General features: G+C 34.8%; 1 protein-coding gene across 1 annotated transcript in view; it reads left to right on the top strand.

Annotated features, from left to right (window-relative positions):
- LOC135849364 (nephrin-like) overlaps positions 1-23,298 on the top strand; it is a 380,313-nt gene that overhangs the window by 220,341 nt on the left and 136,674 nt on the right. The window contains exon 3 of the mRNA XM_065369755.1: positions 15,659-15,867. Within this exon, the coding sequence (XP_065225827.1) occupies positions 15,659-15,867 (209 nt within the window). The remainder of the gene's footprint in view (positions 1-15,658; positions 15,868-23,298) is intronic.

Below are 23,298 nucleotides of genomic sequence, written 5' to 3' on the forward strand. Positions count from 1 at the left end.
AATGGAATATGGTAAAAATACTTATGGAGTACCATCGACCATATACTAAAAACGTCTGAAACGGCGAAACAAATAAAGTAAAACTTAATGAAAATAGATGTTTTTGTTTTTTGCCGCAAATAGTACTATTTTTTCCACTTCTTGAACATAAAACCAGATATAGATCTTTTCGGCGGATTCTACGTAACAATTCGCAATTTTTTTGTTTAGCCGTTCGGAAGACTGGACATTTTTCGTCGCATCCATTACAGAGGCTAAAACTGATCAGGAACTTTTCCATACCTCTTGCCTCCTCCCCAGCACGTATTTTGCCTTCGGTTATCGACGAGTATTTTTCATCTTCATCGCGGCTTCACAACCATTTGTACAGATTAGTTTTCGATTCGTTATAGCGGCTCGTTTTTTTTCCTCCCCTTTTTTTTCTCTCTCTTTCTCTCTGTGTGTATGTCTCGTTTCGAGTTTGGCCTCTCGACGATACGAGACGACGTGTTCCCGTTAAATATAGCGTATCCTTGCTGTATTGAAAGGGAAAAAAATCTTTTACGAGATTGAAAGTGTATACTGTGAACCGAAGATGCATTAAAACTGGCCAAGTGCTTTGACCATAGGGTTGTCATCGTGTGCAATTTTTTTGTCGACGTGGTTTATTCGTATGTAAGACCATAAAATTCTATTTTCCGTATTGATCGCTATACTATAATTTCACAACTGACCCGATATTTTTCCTCATCTTTATTCTGTTCACCTATATCTTCGTGCCTTTGAATGCTGAAATCGGTCTTATATTCGTCCGGCTCATTTTACCGTGTATGAAAACCTACCTATAGCTTTGTGTTTCCGTTGCAAACTTCACGATTCGTTGAAAACTATCGAGTGGAATTTTCGTGAGAAAATTTCATTATTTTTCTGCCTGAAAATGGTTTCATTTAGGAAAAAAGTATCTCATAAAAGTAGATTAGGCACAATTAATTAAACACACAGTTTACGAAGTGCCAAAAATGCCTTAATGTTGCACTAAAAATATTTGTGCAGTTTTGGAATGCTGGAACTTCCAAAAATTCGTTGGAGCCTTCAAAATGGCTCGATACAACCAGAATCACCTCGACATGTCAAAAATAAGATAGGAATATATGTACAAACTGAATTTCAGGTTTTTACGTAAAATGGAAGCCCGGAATTGTGAATTTTTCAAATTTTCAATTATAAAATCGTTGGACAAAAATGGAGGGTTTGAACTGGCCGACGCCGATTTTGGAGGTGAGTAATCGGCCAAGTTGGTTACTATCAAGCACCTTGGACAGGTTACGAATTCTAATGAGTTTTTTAGAGAACTGGACCCTTAAAAACAGTTCGAAACCACCGCCTTCCTGTCGACTCGGCAGTCATGCACGTTGCAATTAGGGTACATAATTTCAGCTTTCCATCTTCATTTGGTAATTTAGTGAAAATTTTGAGTTTCAAAACTGTCTGGGGCTTCAGAACTGCTCAAAAAGCTCGAAACCATTTTAAATCGATTCGGCGGGTCTTTATCAGGATACATTCCAAATTTCAGCTTTTTAGGTGAATTTGGTAAAATTTTGACTTTTTTTCACTTTGAGCCCAATGATTTTTTTAAATTCTCTAAAAGTCGAAAAATGCACTTTAGCCCCTGAAATTTGGGTGGTAGCATATTTTTGCCTGTTCTTTCGATCTCGCTTCGCCTGGTTCAAAAATTTGTCTCTTAATTGACACTAAATCCATGTTTCATTTTTTTCCCTCACAATTTTCACGTTTTTTTTCAATTTATTTTAGGCCTCCTAAGTATATTTTTTATTATTTTGAAATTTTGAAATAATTCAATTTTTTTGGTAAAAGTCCTTCCCCTACAAAAAGGGTGAAATCGGTCCAATTTAGAAATTTCGACCTCTCTCTCCCTCCCCTTCTGGAAAAACTGCCCTTAAACATCAAAAATTCAAAAATTTGTATCTTGGAAGGGGATGGGGGTTAATAAAAATTTTTGAAATTTTCCACAGATTGTTTACATCATGCAGGATTTTTTGAAACTTTTCCTCCTCCATTTCCTTAGTTTTTCAGGGGTTGAAAACTCGAACATTTGAAAAAAAATTGGTGGAGAGGGGGGCACATGGCCGAATTTCTTTGCAAATTTTTGAGATTCTGATGTTTAGGGGGGTAAGTATTTCCGAAGGAGGAGGGGATGGGAGGCCAAAAATTTGTATCCGGAGAATTTTTACATCAAGAATGACTTTTAGGACCATTTTCAACCCCTAGTATGGATCAAGTGCCGATTTCACCCATCTAAGTAATTTTTCGTGAAAATTTTGCTATTTCTTTGCCATTTAAGGTCAACTTTGTTGCAATTTTTTGCTTAAAATTTGCGTTGTTTTTTTTTTAAACAAAGCACTTTTTTTGATATTTTTTATTACTGAGATAGTACATACATTTTTTTTTCAAGTTTTCATACCATTTGTGTCAATTTTCTGGCAATTTTTAGTGGTTTCGTCAAAACTTTCTGCGATTGTTTCTCAATTCCTTTCAATATTTGTAATATTGTTACAAAGTAAGAGACATTTTTTCATTATACAAAAAAATGTCCTCAAAACATCAACATGAGATCATATTCCCAATCCAATACATTATTCGAGCTTCATTCCAAAAGTCAAGAATCAAGCTTTTAAACTCCCAGTGAAGCGATGATTCCATAGCATACATGTCGAAGAAGTTGCCCAGCCCAGCGTCACACAGTGGGCCACAGACCCCCCCCCCAAACGGCGATAATTCGGATTCGACCTTCATCGATGTGCAATACGTCGAATAATACGTTTTCGAGGTCGTAGAATTCGAATCTGCACTTATTTTTTTTGTAGGGGTGGGGGGTGAGGCGTGGGGAGTGGGAAAATTTGAAATGTTGCTTATATAATCGTGTAATATATCGATTAATATGTTTTTGAGGTCGTAGAGTTCGAATCTGGAGTTATTTTTTTGGTAGGTGTGGGGGGTGAGGCGCGGGGAGGGGAGAATTTCAAATTTTGCTTATATTATTGTGTAATATGTCGATTGATATGTTTTCGAGGTCGAAGAATTCGAATCTGCACTTATTTTTTTTGTAGGGGTGAGGGTGAGTCATACATTTTATAAGACATTTTTATAAAATTACGTACTCAGTCTGCAGTAAATACGAGCAACTGTCCTTGATTATTAAAACAATGTACTAGATTGAGGGTTCCAATTTGGCTGAAATTTTTTAAAACGTGCGTGTCATCTTTGAAGTGGAGAGATAAGACTAGGTAAACATTTATTTATGATTTTTTGTAAAGCTGTCTTACTTTGAAAGCTAGTAGGATATCTGAAGTTGAAAAAATGAGCAAATAATTCAGCAGGTTTCAAAAAAAAAAATCAGGAAATTTAAAATCAGTATTGTTCAATTACGAAAACTAGCAGTTGAATTTTCGAGCAGTCAACTCAACTTTTCATAATTAGTATGTGGGTAAACAAAATACGTATGTTGAACGCTATCATCTAAAAATCTGGAGAAAGGAAGTGCAAAAATTTGTCAAAAATCGAAAAATAAAATTCACTTTCAAAAATTAGGTCTGGGAGGGGCTTTTTTTTTTACATATTTTTCGATTTTTTGTTGTTTGGTTCGAAAATTGTTATACCAATTGGGACACCTGTCTTGTGACAATTCTGATTTTTTTGCAAACAGTTGACTTGAAACATCTTAAAAATCATGGTTTTTTTCAGAATAGAAAGTATCTACCGGTCACTAACTTTTTTTATGCGACCTCTTCTTACATTGTGTACATTTCCTCAGCGAATCTCTCCCAACTAACGACCAATTCCACCTAAAAAAAAATCAAAAATCCAAAGTCATTTTGTCTTTAGATGATACTAGGGACTGAAACGAGGTCAACTGGTAATACTTTCGAGACACCTTCTAACCGAACATACACAATAGGAGCACCTTTGGCTGGGCAAATTCACAAACTCAGCATATTCAAAGGACCACTCGTCATCCCATTATATTCTCAATATCGTCGTATAGTCCTCTCAAAGTCTCAATATGGTGCTGAAAAGTTGGCAGACAATATATAAATTCACCTTTAAATTGCGTAATATATCAAGCTTAACGCAAGAAGCATTCAACCAAGCTCGATGAATTTTTAGCTGGTGGGTACCTACGAAGCGAGGTTTCCAAAAGCTCTCGTATACAGTATGACTTTCTCTTCACTGCATGGAACGCGAGGAACGACCCTGATAATGACTATAATCGATTTTATTACATTCGATGTCGTCGAACCGTCGCTTTTATAAGCCGACAAAACCGCAAAGAGGTAGCAAAAAATCGCGATACCATAATTCTAAACCTATTCGTATATTCGGTATATAAAAATGTTAAAATTCGTGCGAAATTATCGTTGGCAATTTTATCACGCGATATTTGCTCGTATAGTATGTTGTAACCTTGGCGTAGTATTCGTCGTGTTCTACATTTCAATTGCTTCCGTTTCGTATTTGTCGCATACGCGTATGTACCCACCTATATACTTATGCGGTAGCATACGCCTCCCCTTGACAAAGACAGCCAGCAAAGAAGGGGTGCAAAGCTAGGCAATTTTAAACCTTATCATCGAAACGTTCTTTTGCCGAATCGCGTGCCATACGACGAGATTGCTAGGTGACGATTTAACCTGCCTCACACCTCCACCACATCTCTCACCCTTGCAGAGCTCCAGTATGCCCACACATATACGAGTAGCATAGCTCGATCGAACCGAATGTGTCTCAATAATAAATTATTGTACGCCAATACTAACGAGCTGCGATGCAAAGGAAATTACTCGGTGATAGGATTTCAGTGCGATACACTGAATTCATAATTTTTTTTTCAACGCTCTGCACACATATAATGCTTTGTAATGGTATTTTAGTATATACGATCGGCTCTATTCTGTGTGGTATTTGGGGTGTATATTTTTTCTACGTTCGATAAAAGAGGGCAAAAAATAGCGATGATATTCGACCCTTACCCGATTTAAATTTGTGTTCGGATTATATGAAACCTTTCTCTACTCTTTTTTTTTTTGCCTCTCTTAATCGTATGATATAAATATTGTATAAACGTTAGGGAAAAAATACCTACTTCGGGTATATTTGAAGATTATTTTCTCTAGAAGAAAAAAACTCCAATGGAGGGGAACAAATGAACTGTAAATGTTTGCAGCGGGCGATAAAGACAAATGTGATGTTGGGAATTGGTACAATGTGGAAAAAATAAAATGAAAATTTTCACCTATTGGAAGATTGTTTTAGAGATGTATTTTTTTGTAAAAAATGTAAATTTTTTCAAATTGAATGAATACTCAAGGACTCCATCAAATCTGCTTTTGTGACATATTTGAGGATTCGGCCGAGTAGCAGTACCATGTACCACTACCGACCACCTTTTCTGGACACCAATTTCCTCCAGGACGGACACATTCGTCTTTTTCTCCATGGGATCCGAAGCATTTCTCCTTCAGTACCACATCTCAAGCGCATCAACTTTTCTTCTGTCTCCCTCCCATATTGTCCAGGTTTCTGATGCGTAGAGAAAAACTGAGAATACCGGAGTGTTTACAAGCATTATATTTGGAGTCTTAGAGCTCACTGTCGCATCTGACCATATCTTCTTTAGGTGAGACATGGCGCTTCGTGTGATTTAAGCTCTGCGTCTTATCTCAGCTTCACTGCCTCCTTTGTTATCAACATTGGATCCCAGGTATACAAATTGATTCCCCTCTTTGATTACCTCAATTTCCTGTATTTCAGGCGAGTTGTTCTCAGGTCAATGCACAATCATGATCTTTGTCTTCACTTTATTTATTAGCAAGTCATATTTTGCACTAACCTCTTTCAGACATTTCAGAAAATTGGTCGTATTTTCAAAACTTGAGACGATGAGGGTTGCGTGGGCAGCGCAGTGAAGGTTTGACATTTGTACACCTTTTGTTGATACTCCTCCCCACCACTCACCTGAGTCATCATTAATGGCGCTTTCTGATACGATTAGCTGCACTTTGTAAGATATTGATAATTATGTATAGGTATGTAGATGTATAGTGGAATTGTAATAACTAAAAGCAAAAGGGAGAAGACGTTGAGTTCAAGTTACAGGAGTTTTTGAGGTGAATATGTTTGAGTTATGAAGGTTTGTTTTTGATATACCTACAGTAAAAGTCGCTTATTATTATAACGGTTAATGATAATATAAATCCAGGGATGCCGCCATCGCCAATACTATCGATTGCTAATTGATTAACCTAACCCTATTATTGCGATTATGGTGATATCACAATACCAACAAATTGTGATCTTTTCTGTAAGGATCGATCGCAAGTGTGCAAAACAAGAAATTCACGCTAAAAACTGGAGGGAGGTGTTGACTTTTGGAAGTAAACTCCACCCACAGTTTTGACATGCGCAGTGTCCGATTTTTTGCATTCACTTTAGCAATTCCAGCGGAAAAGATCGCAAGTTGTTAGTATTGCGATTATCGTGATATCGCAATAGCTCATTTATTCAATCAATCAATTTGATTATCGTGATATTTAGTATCGGCAGCATCCCTGTATAAATCGCTTTATGTTATTAAATTCATCTGGTCCTGATCTTTTATATCTCATTACACTGAAATTCCATCAGTTATTGTAATTACCTGTACAACAATTGTCGACGTCAACATTTACATCGACTACATTTTTTCCCAACATGATGATGGAAAAGTGACCAATAAGTTATTTAATAGGAATGTTCTGTCAGTAAAGAAGTCAGGTTAATGAAAATTTTCAAAATTTTCTCATTATTTATGATACCTCAACATGCGATGTCGACATGTTGATGTAAAATTCGATGCTCAAAATTTACATCCACAACTGTGTTGACCAATTTTTCAGAATTAAAATTTCTGTTTCAGTGTTTAAAAGCTCAGTAAACATTTGAAAAGACGATCTTTGTTTGAAGGGAGAAAAATTTTTTAATGGCCTTGATAAAATTATTCACTTTTCCATAGTTTGGAGTTGTCGATGTTATGTTGATGTGAAAGTCGATCGTCCACAAATAGGTACATCAACATTAACATCGACCAAATTCTCAAAGATTTCTCAAATTTGAAAAATTAAGTTGATATTGTGGATGCATTTGTTGATGTCGAATTTCACATCAACATTAACATCGGCATGTCGTCGACATGAAAATGTATTAGTTTAGTACTCTTAGATAACCTATTGCACCTTTCAGTATAAAGAGTTTAATGTTCAACTATACTGAATATACGGACTTTCTGTCTGTACTTCTCAGAGGTGGCCTCTGCGTCGATGCTGCTTTCGCTTTCAGCATGAGCAATGGCCACCTAAGTGTGTAAGAGTGTAAGAGAAAATGATTTTTGGAAAAAATTTCAATTTTGAAACTAAAAATTTAACAATTTTGCTTTGCTGGTGGTCGACGTAAATTTTGATGCCAATGTTGATCCATCCACATCCGTCACTTTTGGATGCCACATGTCGATGTAAATTTTGACCCTGTGTCGAGCTGATTGTCGACATAAATGCCGATCAACATTGGTCAACAATTACATCAACAATTGGCTTGACACAGAGTCGAAATTCACATCGACATGTGGCATCCAAAAGTGACGGATGTGGATGGGTCGACATTCACATCAAAATTAGCATGGTCATTGTTGTACGGGTAAAGCATCAGATAATGTTATAACTTTTTACTGATTTTAATGCGATTTTTTTTTGCATTTTGATATAGTTTTTATATGTTTTTAACACTTTCACCCAGTTTTTGCCTAATTTTTCTAAAATTTCAGACATTTTTTGTGATTCACGTCGTTTTTAATACTTTTTTCATAACTTTTTGAAGTTTCAACCTATTTTCAACACTTTTTCTCACAATTTTTGCAAAATTTTAGTTCAATGACTACATATTTAGTACAAAATTGATCATGTAAAAATTTCTGACAAAAAAATTCACTTTTTTTCAGTCGGTCTGTGTTATGTCGCATAATGTTATTAAATTGGGCTGGGACAAACGTTATAACATATTAAGCGACTTTTACTGTATTTCAAGTTAGCAAAGTTTGAATTTGATAAATGTTTTTTACCAGAATGAAGTGAAAACACATTTGGTAAGTTATGTAAATCCTAATTGAATTTCTCAAGGAATTACAACTGACAGATAGTCTTCATGATATGTAGCCTACCTTTTTCACAAATCCTCAAAATTATAATCCTATATTTTGTGTTCAAAATTCTTCCAAAATGATCAAAAAACTTTTCAGTGGAAAAATTTGAATTTCTCCGAAAATTTTAACCCAATTTGATTAGTTGCATGACAGTTTTTCAAAAATCTTAAGAATCATATGGGAACCATAATTCACAAGTCAAATTCTGAAGAACCAAGGAATCACCCCAACTCTGATTTTGGTGGGTCGCATAACACCTTTTTCAAAAATACCAAAAATCATGACTTAGTATTGAGCTCAAAATTATTTCAAAGCACTCAAAATATATTTCTGCTATCTGAATACCATGACACAATGCCATCGTACCTGTTGACAAATATGAATATACTATCCATCTACGACTTCATCTCCTTCTTTTCCAATATTTGGTTTGGTACATTAAGTACACAATGCTCATAAATTTCACTGTACATAGGTATCCTTAAAAAATATGAAGATGTGTACCTAGTACCTACCTATGTGTTTCACTCGAAAAATATACCACTCTATCAGAACAACCTCGCCCAATTAGGTTCCAGATATAGCAAACATTCTTACACTCGTGTAGTTCAGGTTGCTGAACCATTAGAAGGAAGGCGGTGCAGTACAGCGAGAACACCTGGTATAATAGTCAAGACTTTCGTACACGTGTACATTTGCGTTTGCTAAAAGGCCATTTTCATAATAAACCATACTCCTGGGAGTTGGCTTGGGATTGCAATGCTTCATCTGTGGTGGGATGGGAACCACAACGCAGGAAGATTTTCATTCTTTTTAATTCGCCGTTGAAGAAAGTAATTCTCGAGTCACTTTCCAGGTACCTTGCAGATATCAGAGTTATCAAAAGCTTGATAAAAATGACAATAATTGTTGGTATTTCGAAACACGAGTAAGTATACGAAATAATAAAGCTCGCGTAATTAAAACTGCCATAAAATATTTGAAAATTACCCCGTCTTGAGGGTCGTGCTTATATAAAAGTTGATTGTACTCGGAAAATAATACGAGCAAAGGACCTATTTATATACTAAACGAAGTACGTGGGTAAACTTTGTGAGAAATTTTTCATCGCGCAGCTTAAAAAGCAGACAAGTGAAGAAAAATCACAATACCGCGAGTATTAGGATTGAGAAAAAAAAAGTCGCCTGCAGCGTATTATTATCGATTGTGTGGTATTCTTGTTTAATATTGGAACCCACCAATCGACTAGGGATTTGGCATTTCGTAGAGAGTTGCGTTTTGTTGTTAGCGAATTCTAATTTAAATAACCACCTTGTTAGTACCGAAGCATTTGCTCCATATAATGATACTAATCGGATTAATTATTCCTGTTGAGATAGCATCAACGTATTAAATCCGGTCGAGTTCGGTAACCGGTCCTTTCACCGGCAAACAAAAGGTTTGGCCGCAAAATGTTCATTTTCCGCGCTCTTTCTCTCTCAGTTTTTCACTAAATACGTTATATATACTACTTGAAGAACGCATATTTCAAAAAGCTCGGAGCTACGTAGTAGGAACCCAAATTGAAATTTTTTCCGATAAAAGAGGTAGGTAAAAAAAATACACACTGAGAAGTTAATACGAGAGTACGACCTTTTTTGATTAACCATAAACGATTCGCATCAAGCTGGCCTAAAATTCAGAAGCGTCGCACTCGTAAAGGATTTATAAAAGCCGCTTATTGGCGTGTCTTGTGCTTTGTACGCTTTTTGACATGGTAAAGAAGAAAATTCCTAATGCGTTTTTCAACGGCCAACTATGTCATATTGTTTCAAAATGCCGGCTATACTAAATTGCCACTAATTAGGATAATTCCTTTTGTTAATGAGATAGTGGAAAAAGCGTATTCGTGTTTAAACGAGCAACTCTACGGTAGCATGGCTCGTACCCAACCTGTACCATATTATACCCCCATCGATTATTATAAAACTCCATTTGAAATTGACAAAGTCGTTTTTAAATTTATACAGGGTGTCCCATCAAATCTGAAAATAGGAATCTTGTCGCATGAATCTGTTTTTTGATTGGGAAAATACTCCAAAGGTTTTGGAATTTCCAAGACCATATACGAGATTTTATGGGACACCCTGTATTACATCCATACACAACAAGACCTATCTTATTACTACGACATCGTATGAATATTTGTGTGAACTCTCGAAATAGGCGTTTTTGTCGCAGGCACTTAAATCACAAAAGAAGGTACGAAGAAGCCTTCAGTCGTTCTCATAGTTGGATAGGAAGTGAATACCCATTCGTTTCATATAAATTGATTATATTCACTTTGTGACTGCCATGTTGAAGTTTTCTTGCACATTATTCAATTTTTTTCGCTGGTGTGCCCCTTTGGCGTATATGGCACGATATATCACGAGGATAAATATGTTGGAAAATACTTAAAATGAATATCACTAGGTACCTATAGTATATTATGATGCCAGCATCATTATATCATTTATACATATCAGAGATTCGTTGCTGTGTGTTTGAGAAACGACGACGACGATATGAAGACGATGAAGACGACGTACACAGTACTAAACATTATATTCGCGGAAAATTTATATTCGTTTATTGAGGTATATACCGGTTTAAATACGACTTTATTCAAATGAATTTATTTTATTACAAAATTTACTATACATAGAACTAAGCACTATAAACTACCACAATGTCGGTTCATCGTTTTGTATTCCATGCTCTTAAACTTTAATCCTGACTCGATTCAATTTATAATACGTCCTATACAACCAACCAACCAACCTCATACTATACGTTGAACAAATACTAGTTCAATATTAATACAAAAATCGTAGATATGACGTCAAAGCGACGTTATACACTATGTATAATGTAGTGTAGTATATCAATGTAGGTATATTGTAAGTATATGGAATTATGTGAAGTTGACTGAAACACGAGAATAAGTTCAAGTAGTGTTGAGTTGATGTTTATTGGTAAACATTTGATCGAGTTCAATTAAATTTCTGAGTGATGTTAGATTAAGTTTGAAATTTTATTAATATCGAGTCAACGTCATCGTCGATGTCGTCATGTCGCTATTTGATACGTATTAAAGCTATATTATACGAGCATGTTGAAAATGTTTTATAACCGGGTATACTTAGTACAATTAGTATCAGGAACTTTTCAGTCACTTGGTTTCATATTTTGTCAACTTTTTAAATATTTTTACGAGAGAGAGGAGAACCACAGGGCATCTAGCAAAAAAATGTCAGGTGGTCAAACAAAAAATGGAGGGTTTTATGAGGATTCAAATTTTTCAAAACAGTTCTGAAATTGTCAAAATGAAAAAATTTAAAAATGAATGAATACGAGTATGCCGAAAAGCACATTTCTGGTCATATTTGAATGGAAATCACATTTTATAGGCACAATTTTTACTTACTTGAACAATATTTTCGAGTGGACCATTTTTCAAAAAAAAAAAGTCTTAAAATATTGAAGTAGGTAAGTATATTTTTAGGCAATTTTTTGGACATTTTTTCTCGAAATTTTTAAATTAGCACCACTGGATTCCAAAATATTTCCGCAATTTCTGACAGAATAATATATCTTTCTACGTTTTGGCTTCATTAATGGGAAATATTTACGTGAAAAAAAAATTCAAAACGAGAATTCATTTTTAAAAAAAGTGATTTACAAATTTTCAAACGCTCAGTAGAACTCCAAAAATGTTCTTGGATTTTGATGCCAGTGGTCTTGGTCGAAGCAAAATCTCAAATAACATCTTTTGGAACTAAAAAAGTACGATTTTTTTCGGCAGTGACTCCTTTTTGAGGACCCATATCTCCCTACGAGGGGCACATCCGGAGTCTCCACTGAATTTGATCACAGTCCTTCAACATTCCCCCCCCCCCCGCAATCCCCCCTAGTGTTGGGTACATTCCTCGAGAGGAAAACTGTTACTTATTTTTGAATCATTTATTGTGAACTATGAGAGTTTGAACCAACATTGTTTCCTTTGAGATCCACTCCAATCCGCATATTCAGCTCAAAGTGAGTGGTTTGGGGAAATAGGAGTTGAAATATCGTGGAATGAAAAAAAATATGTTTTCAATAATTTTCGGGCTTTATCAGAGATTTTAAAACGTGGCCTACCTCTGTTGATTTTTCTTACAGAAGCATCCCAATCTGCTCAGAAAAATTTGAACCGGACAAAAAGGAATCGAAAGAGGACTCCAAAATGTACCACCAACCAAAATTTCAGGTGCTGAAATTCATTTTTCAATTTTTGATAAATTTTTAAAAATTCAAATTTGGACCAAAATTAGATATTTTGGACCTTTACTCGAATTGGACGAAACTCACTCAAAATGTTAGTTCTGTGGCATAAAACCACCCTAAACATTTTTTTTTACTCTCCTACCACTTCAACCCGAGTACCACCTCCGTAAATGCGAAAATTCAATCTTTTTTATATCAGGAAGGGGTGAACCAATCATTTCGAAATTCTCATAAACAATTGTCACTATTTTGGAATTTATATGAGAATTTTTTTTTCGCGCATATTTGAAGGGCGGGTGGGAGGTTAAAATGGGGGCCATGGCTGGAATAGGTATATTTTGAAAATTTCCAAAATATATTACCAGCCAAAATTTCAGGCTTTGAAAATCGTTTTTCGATTTTTGACGAATTTTCAAAAATTCAAACGGCCAAAATAAGAAAAAATCAAAGGGCATCCTCGGTTAAGTTGGTAAATGATTTCGGACCTTTGACTCGGTCTGGACCAAACTCACTCAAAATTTTAGTTATGATATAAATTGTAAAACCATTCTAAAAAAATGTTTGACTCCCCTACCACCCCTTCCCGAGAACCACCCCTTAAATGCAAAAAATTCAATATTTTATATATCAGGAGAGGGAGGGGTTGAACCAATCATTGCGAAATGTTCACAAAAAATTGTCATCACTTTGGGATTTATGTGAGAATCATTTTTTTCAATTTTTTTATTTTTTCGCGCATATTGTGGGAAGGGGTATGAGGGGGTGAGGGGTTGAAAATTTGAAAATCCCGTGAAAAAATGGGGGTATGGCTGGAATACATTTTTAAAAATTCCAAAATATATTACCAGCCAAAATTTTAAGTGCTGAAATTCATTTTTCAATTTTTGGATTCAAATTTGGGCTAAAATGAGAAAAATTCAAAATTTCAGCAAATTCACATAGAAAGCTGAAATTCGGTTCATACCCTATTATCAACCTCCTGAGTCGATTGGTAACGGTTTCGAACCATTCTGGAGCCTCCAGTGGATTTTCGGTTTCTCCGATTTTTGAAAAAACTCTGTAAATAGGGTGAAATTGGAATTCAGCTCTTACAAACTCAGCTTCACCATATTTGTGAACCTTTCGATCAATTTAGGCACGTGCTCGTATATTATCAAAATCTATTTCTGCAGGTTCAAATCCAAAATTTTCTCCAGTGATTATTTTTATATAAAATGAAAAAGTCATCGTTTGCGAAAAGAAATTTGTTTTGCTTCCTACTTTTGAGCTGCCGAGCTGATTGGTGATAGTTTTGAACCATTCTGGAGCCTCCAGCACGTTTTTGATTTCTCCAGTTTTTGAAAAAACGCTGTAAAAATCATTTGTCAAACTAGACTATAACCTTACGTTGAATTATTTTTGTCACAGTTTGCCAAGTTTTTGAAAATATTCATCTGAATCTATCGAATGGGCCACAAATGATATATCCGAGTTTATAATATAAGCTAAATTTCATTTTCATCCTACTTTGCAGCGTTTTTAAATTGGAGAAACCAAAAAAAACGGTTCGAAACCAACACCAATCGTTTCGGGAGGTCAAATATATGGTATAAACCAAATTTTAGCTTTCTAAGTCAATTTGGCAGAATTTTGATTTTTTCCAATCTTTGTAGGTATGTCTTACTTTGAATTTTCAAATATTTTTCAAAAGCACAAAAATTTGACTGGTGATATATTTTCGGATTCTTTTTCGATTCCCCTTTGTCTGGTTCAAAATTTTTTGGTCCAGTTAGGAAATTTCCTTCGTTGGATTGGTAAGTTATTTTTTGAATGTCTCCGAGCAAGGGTATGAAAAAATTCATCATTTTGAGATAAAATGTTGGATTCTTACATTATTCTATCGCCTGTTCTTAAAAATCATATTTTCGAGTAAGTTAGGTTCATTTATAAGGCGAAGCACGAAATCCCAATCACATGAGGCAAATATGTATAAATCATCTTTTCAACTGTTTTGTGAAACGTCAAAGGTCAATAATAGGTAATGAAAGATTGTAATTTGGTCAAGTTTTGGCACCCTTGATCACGATTTAGCACTTTATTCCCTCAATTCATTTTTCAGGTTTGAAGTCTGGTTTGCAAAATGGTTAGCTTAGTTTTGAGTTGAGTTATATGAGCACAATGATCCTTTTCCTTCAATTCTTGAAACCAACCTGTGCAATGTGGCTAAAATTTGAGTACCTATCTATCAATCATGTACCTAGCTAAATCGTCAATGTACGTATACAAACATCAAAATTGATTTTATTAAGTTATGGTAGGTAAATGAATTTTCTGAAAAATTATGTACTTGATCGAGTTATGAATGAATAACTTACTCTACTACCAATACGTTTCAGCTGTTTATTATTTATTTTTCAAATATCAAATACGATAAGAATATTTTAAATTACTTTCACGCTCTCTTCTCTCATTTCAAAATTCTACTCCTTTGCAGAAACTTCACCTAAAAGTCTTTCGTTTTACAATCGTTATCGAAACAATACGACGAATGCAAACAATAGGCTGAAAAATTGGAAGTTGTGAAATAATTTGGAAAAACTGTATGAATATTTTATAAAACGATGTGACCGCGCCTTTTATCAAAAAACATTCAACGTACCTAATTTATTTCTGTCCTCTTCAACAACTACCTATACCAGGCACACCTATCTTTCTAAACAATAAATGATTCAAACCGGACTTCCTCGCAAGAAAAAACAAAAACAATATCTACCCGTGAGAGCGAGAGAAAAAAAAGGCAAAAGGCCTTCTTTTTTTTGTACGAGTAGGTAAACGAATCCTCCTCATGTTTTGGAAAATGCTATCGAATGAATATTTAAAATGTCATTGACATTTTGTTGTAGGTACCTGTACGAGTAAGTACCTACATATGTGTGCATAAATTGGTGAATGCCGGAGGGAGGAAGGCAGGGAGGGGGAAGAGACACGGGTATCGAATTATTTAAATATGCATACGCGATATTCGCTTTCGAGCGTCTGGCTACGTGTGTTATTGTTTTGTAAGCAAATATTACGTGTATGGGTTCGGGGGGCAGGAGACGATCGCGAAAAACGAAAGAAGCACTTTAAATTAATTTTCTTTATATTTTGTTTTTCTTTTTACAGCGTCGATGTTCGAGAAAAAGACTTCAGCAGAGCGGAAAAATGGTGGGAAGAAAACGTGCTCAACAATAGAGCGTATTTCGAGGTGAATTCGCAGTCGACGAATTTGGTAATTGATCACGTCGTCGAAAAAGATGCAGCCATGTACCGTTGTCGAGTAGATTTCAAATATGCTCAAACCAGAAACTCTAAAGTCAATTTGACGATAATAGGTAAGGAACTTGCAATATCGTTAAAATAGGTAATTTTATTACACATACGTTGGCTTTTTAATAGTAAAACCACGATCGAGTCTACGTTCAGTTGACGGTTCAAGTAACACATCGTGTGTGGCGTCGTCGCTCGGCTCGTTCGTGTATTAAGTATATGTAAAAAAATGCGAAAATTTGTGTCGACGTTTAAGCCTTTAAAAAGCAAAGAGGCTGGAGAGAGCGACAGAGAGAGAGAGAGAAAAAAAACGGAATCATCGCACGTAGAACGACCGTCGTAGTTGTAGGTAATCTTACACATTTGCCTGACTTTTTGTCTGGGGAATACGTCAATTCAAAGAAAATTCACGTTCGAGATAAAACAGAATGTAGGTAGTGTCGAGCTTTGTGATGCAGTTCGTATACACTCGAGCGTGAAAACCAGCTCACAGCACAGAAGCGTTGTTTTTACAAAAATATTCGCCACGAGCTTTTGACTTGGTAATTACATTGGCCGGTATATGCGAAGGTGTGCAGAAGAAGCTTCGAGCTTTCACAAACGTGTGCATACGAAAAGAATTTTTTTCCAAGATGAGGTTTTAAATTATCGCTTTGGTAACATAAGGCGGCCTAAAAAAAAAAACTGGAAAAAAAATTTCCACAGTGAACTTTTAGCAGGGGAGAATACTTTACGAGCTCGTATATCAACTTTGTTGGTTGGCCTTTTGAAGAAAAAAAATTATCGAATTCTCTAAAATAACGTTATTATTTGCGATAATGGAGTGAAATTTTTGAAATATTCGCTCCTCTTCGGCGTACTACTAACGCCGAGATATAGACGAGTTCTTCTTCTTTTTTTTTTTTTTTATTAAATTACGTATTTTTACGATTTACGGAAATAGAATCATACAAATTATTCAAGTAGAGATTTCCTTTCGTTTTATTTTTCTATTCTATGGCATATATTATGATATTTCAGATTTTTTAAAATAGTCGTTATTTTTTTTTCTTTCGTCTTCTTCTCCTTGTTCGAGAACCAGCTATCGAGAATTCTTCGGCTGAAAGCTGAATTAATGCTCGGATTGAAGCGGATGAGATTTTTTTCTTCGCTGGCGCGAGGGCGAGGTTTCTTTTATGTAGCTGAATATTCGACATTTATATTCTTCGGTCGTGTTTTCGGCGAAAACTTTTTGTATTTTTTGAAATTACAATTTTAAAGTTGGCGATTTTGAGACTGAACGTGGAGAATTGTATTTATAACGAACTAATTGATACGTGAAAATCAAGATAAATAATTCGCTAATATCGGAGTACATGTTTGTTATATATTTATTATGCACTTAAGAGGGCTGTGTGGGTGAGTTGATTCTCAAATGATTTTTTAGGAATCTGGACGAGTGGTCGGATTGATTCCCCCGTTGTTCTTGCCTGAGTATAAACTGATTCTGTTTCGTGGGTAGAAGGTATTCATATTCCTTGATTTTTTCTGTTGGACGCGATTTGAGAGCCCAAATCTGACCTTTGAGTGTCAAATTTTGGCACATTTTCTCACTATTGCAAATTTAATTCGGACATGAGTATTAGTCGGGGAGCCCCACTTAGGAATCTATTCCTACACCCCCCCCGTCGATCCTCCTGGACAACTTTTTTCTCAAAGGAAGAGTCCTAAAGAACATTTCTAGCACTTGTACTCAAAAAAAAAGGTGGCCCTACTCACAAAATGGTGGCCATTTTGATTGGCAGGTCAGCTGAAATCGCAGATTTTGCGTTCCAACATAGGACTTGCACAAAATTTTTCAAACCGTACAAAGGTAGATCAAGAGATCAGGCAAAAATTTATCACCTGTCAAAATTTCAAGTGCCAAAGTGCGTTTTTCGAGTTTTGGTGAATTTTTGAAAATCAAATGCAGGCCAAAAATGAGGGAAAAAATCAAAATTTTACCAAATTCACCAAGAAAGCTGAAATTTGGGATATACCCTATTTTCGACATGCCAAATCGATTGGAAGCTGTTTCAAACCATTTTGAGCAGTTCTGGAGCCTCCAGCAGATTTTTGAAACTCAAAATTTCCACAAAATTTCATCAAAATGGAGTTTGAAAGCTGAAATTTATTCTGCAAACTAATTTCAATGCGCTACGAAGTACCGCAGGTAAATTTCAAGTCATTTTGGAGCCTCCAGCGACTTTTTGAAAATTACTGGAGCCTCTAGTAGATTTTTGAAACTTGAAATTCCCGCAACATTTTACCAAATTGAGTTGACAAGCTGAAATTTTCTTCGCAAACTAATTTCAATGCGATATGAAGTCGACTGCACATGGTGGTTTCAAATAATGGTTTTGAAGCTTCCAGCTACTTTTTGGAAATTTCAATTTTCCAAAAAGCGCCATACGACCTTTCAAAAAACCGCTGGAGGCTCCAAAACGACTTGAAATCCACCAGAAGTCGACTTCGTAGCGTATTGAAATTAGTTTGCGGAATGAATTTCGACTTTCCATCTCCGTTTGATGAAATTTTAGGGAAATTTCGAGTTTTAAAAATCTGCTGGAGGCTCCATGAACTGCTCAAAACGGTTTAAAACAGTTTCCAATCGATTTGGCATGTCGAAAATAGGGTATATCTTAAATTTCAGCTTTCTTGGTCAATTTAGTGAAATTTTGATTTTTCCCTCGTCTTCCCCCCCCCGAATAATTCCTGAAGAAAATTTTGAATTTGAATTAGTACAAAAAAAGTTTTGAAAATATCTGCTTTAATCGATCGGAAGTGTCTCAGAAATGGTACATCCGAGTTTGAAGGTGCAGAACTTCATTTTCACTTCACTTACCATACAAAATTTTTCGAAAACTTGAGAATCGGAAAATCCCTTTTCGGTTCCAGAACAATTCGAAATCATCTCCAATCAACTTGGGAGGCCAAAAAAAGGGTGCAAACCAAATTCCAGCCTTTTGTGTGTATTTAATCAATAATTTTGATTTTTTTTTTGACAAATGAACCAAACTTAAATTTTTAAAAATTCACCTAAATTCTGAAAATGAATTTTTGTCCCTGAAATTTTTTGATTTTTGAATCCTCGAAATCTTATGAGTGAAGCTCAAGAGTTCTGAGTCCCTCCCTCCCCCTCCCCAAACAGCTCAAAGTATTCGATACTAACTTGATTTTCTGGATTTGAAAGCTTCAAATGATAGAGAAACCACGGCAATGTGAACCAAAAATGAAAGTAAAGAAAAAAATGTACTTATCTAACTATTGGGCTAAAAATGAAAATTTCCCTTCATTTCTGTCAAAATGAAAAGGTAAAATATTAGAAAACTTTTGTGCAATTTTTTGGCGTTGGTGAATAAAATCAACGAAATCACTTTTTTGAGAAAAATGCTTTGAAGTTTTAGTGTTGATCTTTTATTCGAGAATTTGAATTTTTTTCCTTAGACATTTTTTGTCTCAGATGGGAGGATGATGAGGAGCAGATTTCAAAAGTTCAATTGGGAGTAAAAACGTCCCAAAAGCTGAAAAATTTTCCAACCTCAATTCCACTTTCTCTATCTTGCTTCATAAGAAACTTGGAGCTGTTCAAAGTTGATGACAAGAATTTTATCGAAAAAGTTAAAAATCATGGCGATTTTTTAAATATCTACTTTGAAAAAAATTGAATTTCCAACTTTAAACGGCTTCAACTTTTTTAAAAAAGCAAGATAGAGGAGTGGGGTCCCGATTTTTGAACTTTTGAGACTTTCTGCATAAAAATCTCTCAAGCATTTCAAGAGCAATTTTTTGTTTACCAACATCGTGTATAAATCCTTTAAACACGTCGATGAAATTCGGTTCAGGGTTTCCGGATTGATTTTTTCAAAAAATATAAAAGTATCTAAAATGGTCAATTTTGAATTTTCAAAAATTTTCCAATGATCGAAAAATCAATTTGGACAGCTGAAATTTTGGTTAGGATGGTTTCAGACCATGGTCTTTCCAAAGATTCTTTTGTCAGCTTAATTTCAGAGAAAAAGAAACCATGTAGATTATTTCATACGGTGAGGTGGGATTTGAAAAACTCACAAATTCAGACCATTCTTATATTTGCAAATGAAATTTTATTTCAAATTGAAAATTTCAATTTATCGTAGCTGCAGCTACGAGAATCATCTCGCTTCGTTTCGAGTCGATCGAAAATACCAAAAAATGCGCTCATCAACACGTAGAAAGGATTTCACGAATGAAATACAGTGAAAAAATTCTTCGGTCACGTTTGCTCGATTGTATAACGCGGTACCGTCGTATTCCATATTCGTGTTTATTTTGACGATGAAATTTTAATATATTAAAGTTGTATGCTCGTAAGCACGTCGTCGTCGTTCAGTATTTCTTTTTTTTTCTTCGTCGAGCACGAGATGACGAATGCGAAATCAATTCCATCAACAAATGCTCGCGACATTCGCCCTACTGCTTCGATTCCAAGCCCCGCGACCGTTTCCACGTCATCGCTCTAATAAGCGATATTAACGTCGAATCGACAGAGAACGAAACGCAACGTGGTCTACATTTATTCACTGTCATATTTGCGGCGAATTCAATAGGCAACTTTTTTAACATTTAAACTTCCTCGTCCAGATTTGATAAAGAGAACGCCTGCAGAAGCGAAGAGGAAACCGACGAGGAAACTTTTTTCTCCCATTTTCTATTTCATGGTTGGTCTGATCTTTTTCTCTTCGGTTATCGATTCCAGTCGAGGAAATATTTCATACTTTTGTTAGGTGACAGTGACAAATACATTTCAAGAATTGAATATGTGCCACTAAATTGACCCTACGGTACCTACGATTTATACCATTTACTCGTGAGAGAAAAAAAGAGAAAAGGTTTCGTGGTTTTTTACCTTCGCACCGCGTATAGTCGTCCTCATCGTGGTTCTCTACTCATTAACGTGGATTAGCTTTTATACGCGGAATATGCTCGAGGAAAAAAAAAGAGAACGTTTATATCGAGATAATTGAGAGGAATAATTTCGAGCTTTTTAGGTCGTTTTGCTATTGTTTCGTTTCGCAGTGTTTAGCTTTTAAAAAACGAAATACGAGCGAGTACTTATATACCTATCAGTTTTAGAAATAGAGACTGGAGCGTTTTAACGTTCATTTTTACCCTTTCACGCTTCCTTCTTGACTCGTTTCCACTTACACAATTGTACCTGCTTTAAATTACCAGTCGAAATCTGTCAAGAATACTTGTCACTAGAGCTCTCAATTAATGTCGTTCAAGTAATGCAGTATTTCACCTTATCATCGAAACGAAGCTTCGAAACAGGAAATTCCAATTTGAAGCTCCGATTGTTTGAAATCGCTACACGTTTTTATGGATAAATTTTTAAGTATCGTTTTGGGAGATTTTTTAAAACAAATTGCGAGAAATTAGACTCAAAAAATTCTACTGACAAATAGGTAAGCTCCTCGGTCACTCAGTCATCAATTTCAATCAATTTTCACCATTTTCTTTAATCGAGCATCAGAATCCATAGAGTAGTTTTAAAAAAGTTCGACCAGCTAATTGAAGAATTGAGGGTCTTTGCAGGAGATTGAATTTTTCAAAATGGTCCAGAAATTGTGCAAATAACATTAATAAAACATTCAATAAGAAAAAAACTCGGGAAATACATATAACTCCCGATACGTTGAGGCACCTTCTGGACACAGAAGGAAGATTTATTGAAGTTATAAAGAGATTTACAATCATCTACCTGAAGTCGGTTTTTTTTCTAGAAGGCTTCATTTTCAAAATATTAGCAAAAAACTACAAATTTTCAATTTTGCAGATATTTACCATGTTGGGCATGTTGGGTAATTCTGACGATTTCTTTAAAACTTTGAAATGCCTATCGATTTAGCCAGTCAAAAATCAAAAATGGAGTGAAATGGTGTGCCAAATTCAATATACATCAACGTGGCGCAATATTTGACAATTTTGCTGAAATTGGCCCCTTTTGACAATTTCAAAATTGACACTTTTTGGCTATTTTCACACCAAAAGAAATTTTTCAACAATTTGTTACAAAAATGGCACTGCTTGACTACTTATTCAAAAATTGAAACTTTTTGACACCCACCCCCCCCCAAGAAAAATTGACATTTCTGACTAATTTTCCTAAAATTTACACTTTTTGACAACTTTTTCAAAAATTGATGCTTTTTGACTAATTTTCCTAAAATTGGCACTAAGTAGGGGATTTGACAAGATTTTCAAAAAATTTACACTTTTTGACAACTTTTTCAAAAATTGACCCTTTGACAAATTTTTTAAAAATCAACACTTTTTGACAGTTTTTTCAAAAATTGACACTATTTTGACAAATTTATTCAAGATTGCCTTTTTCTAACAACATTTTCAAAAATTGGTATAACTTTTCTCAAAATTAACACTTTCTGACAACTTTTTCAAAAATTGACACTTTGTGACAACTCATTTTTCAGAAATTAACACTTTTTCTCAACTTTTTCAAAAGTTGACACCACTTGACAAATTTTTCAAAAATCAACACATTTAGACAACTTTTTCAAAAATTGACACTTTTTGACAACTCATTTTCCAGAAATTAACACTTTTTTAAAACTTTTTCAAAAATTGACACCACTTGACAAATTTTTCAATAATCAACACATTTAGACAACTTTTCCAAAAATTGACAACTTTTCCCAAAATTGACACTTTTTGGCAACAATTTCTAAAATTGCACTATTTGACAACTTTTCCAAAAATCAACACTTTTTGACATCTTTTCCAAAAATTGACACCACTTGAAAAAAATTTCCAAAAATTAACACATTGAGACAACTTTTTTAAAAATTGACAACTTTTCCTAACATTGGCACTTTTTGACAACTTTTCCCAAAATTGACACTTTTTGGCAACTTCTTCTAAAATTGACACTATTTGACAACTTTTTCTAAAATTGACACTATTTGACAACTTTTCCAAAAATTAACACTTTTTGACATATTTTCCAAAAATGTACACCATTTAGACAACTTTTCCAAAAATTAACAGTTTTTGACATATTTTTCAAAAATTGACACCATTTAGACAAATTTTCCCAAAAATTAACACATTTAGACAACTTTTTGAAAAATAGACCCTTTTTGACAAAATTTTCCAAAAATTGACAACTTTTCCTAACATTGGCACATTTTGACTACTTTTCCCAAAATTGACACCATTTGACAACTTTTCCAAAAATCAACACTTTTTGACATCTTTTCCAAAAATTGACACCATTTAACTAGACAAATTTTCCAATAATTTACACATTTAGACAACTTTTTCAAAATCTAACACTTTTTGACAAAATTTTCCAAAAATTGGCAACTTTCCCTAACATTGGCACATTTTGACAACTTCACCCAAAATTGACACTATTTGACAACTTTTCCAAAAATCAACACCTTTTGGCATCTTTTCCAAAAATTAACACTTTTTGA

The sequence above is a fragment of the Planococcus citri genome, chromosome 5 (genome assembly GCF_950023065.1).
Source record: "Planococcus citri chromosome 5, ihPlaCitr1.1, whole genome shotgun sequence".
NCBI lineage: Eukaryota > Metazoa > Arthropoda > Insecta > Hemiptera > Pseudococcidae > Planococcus > Planococcus citri.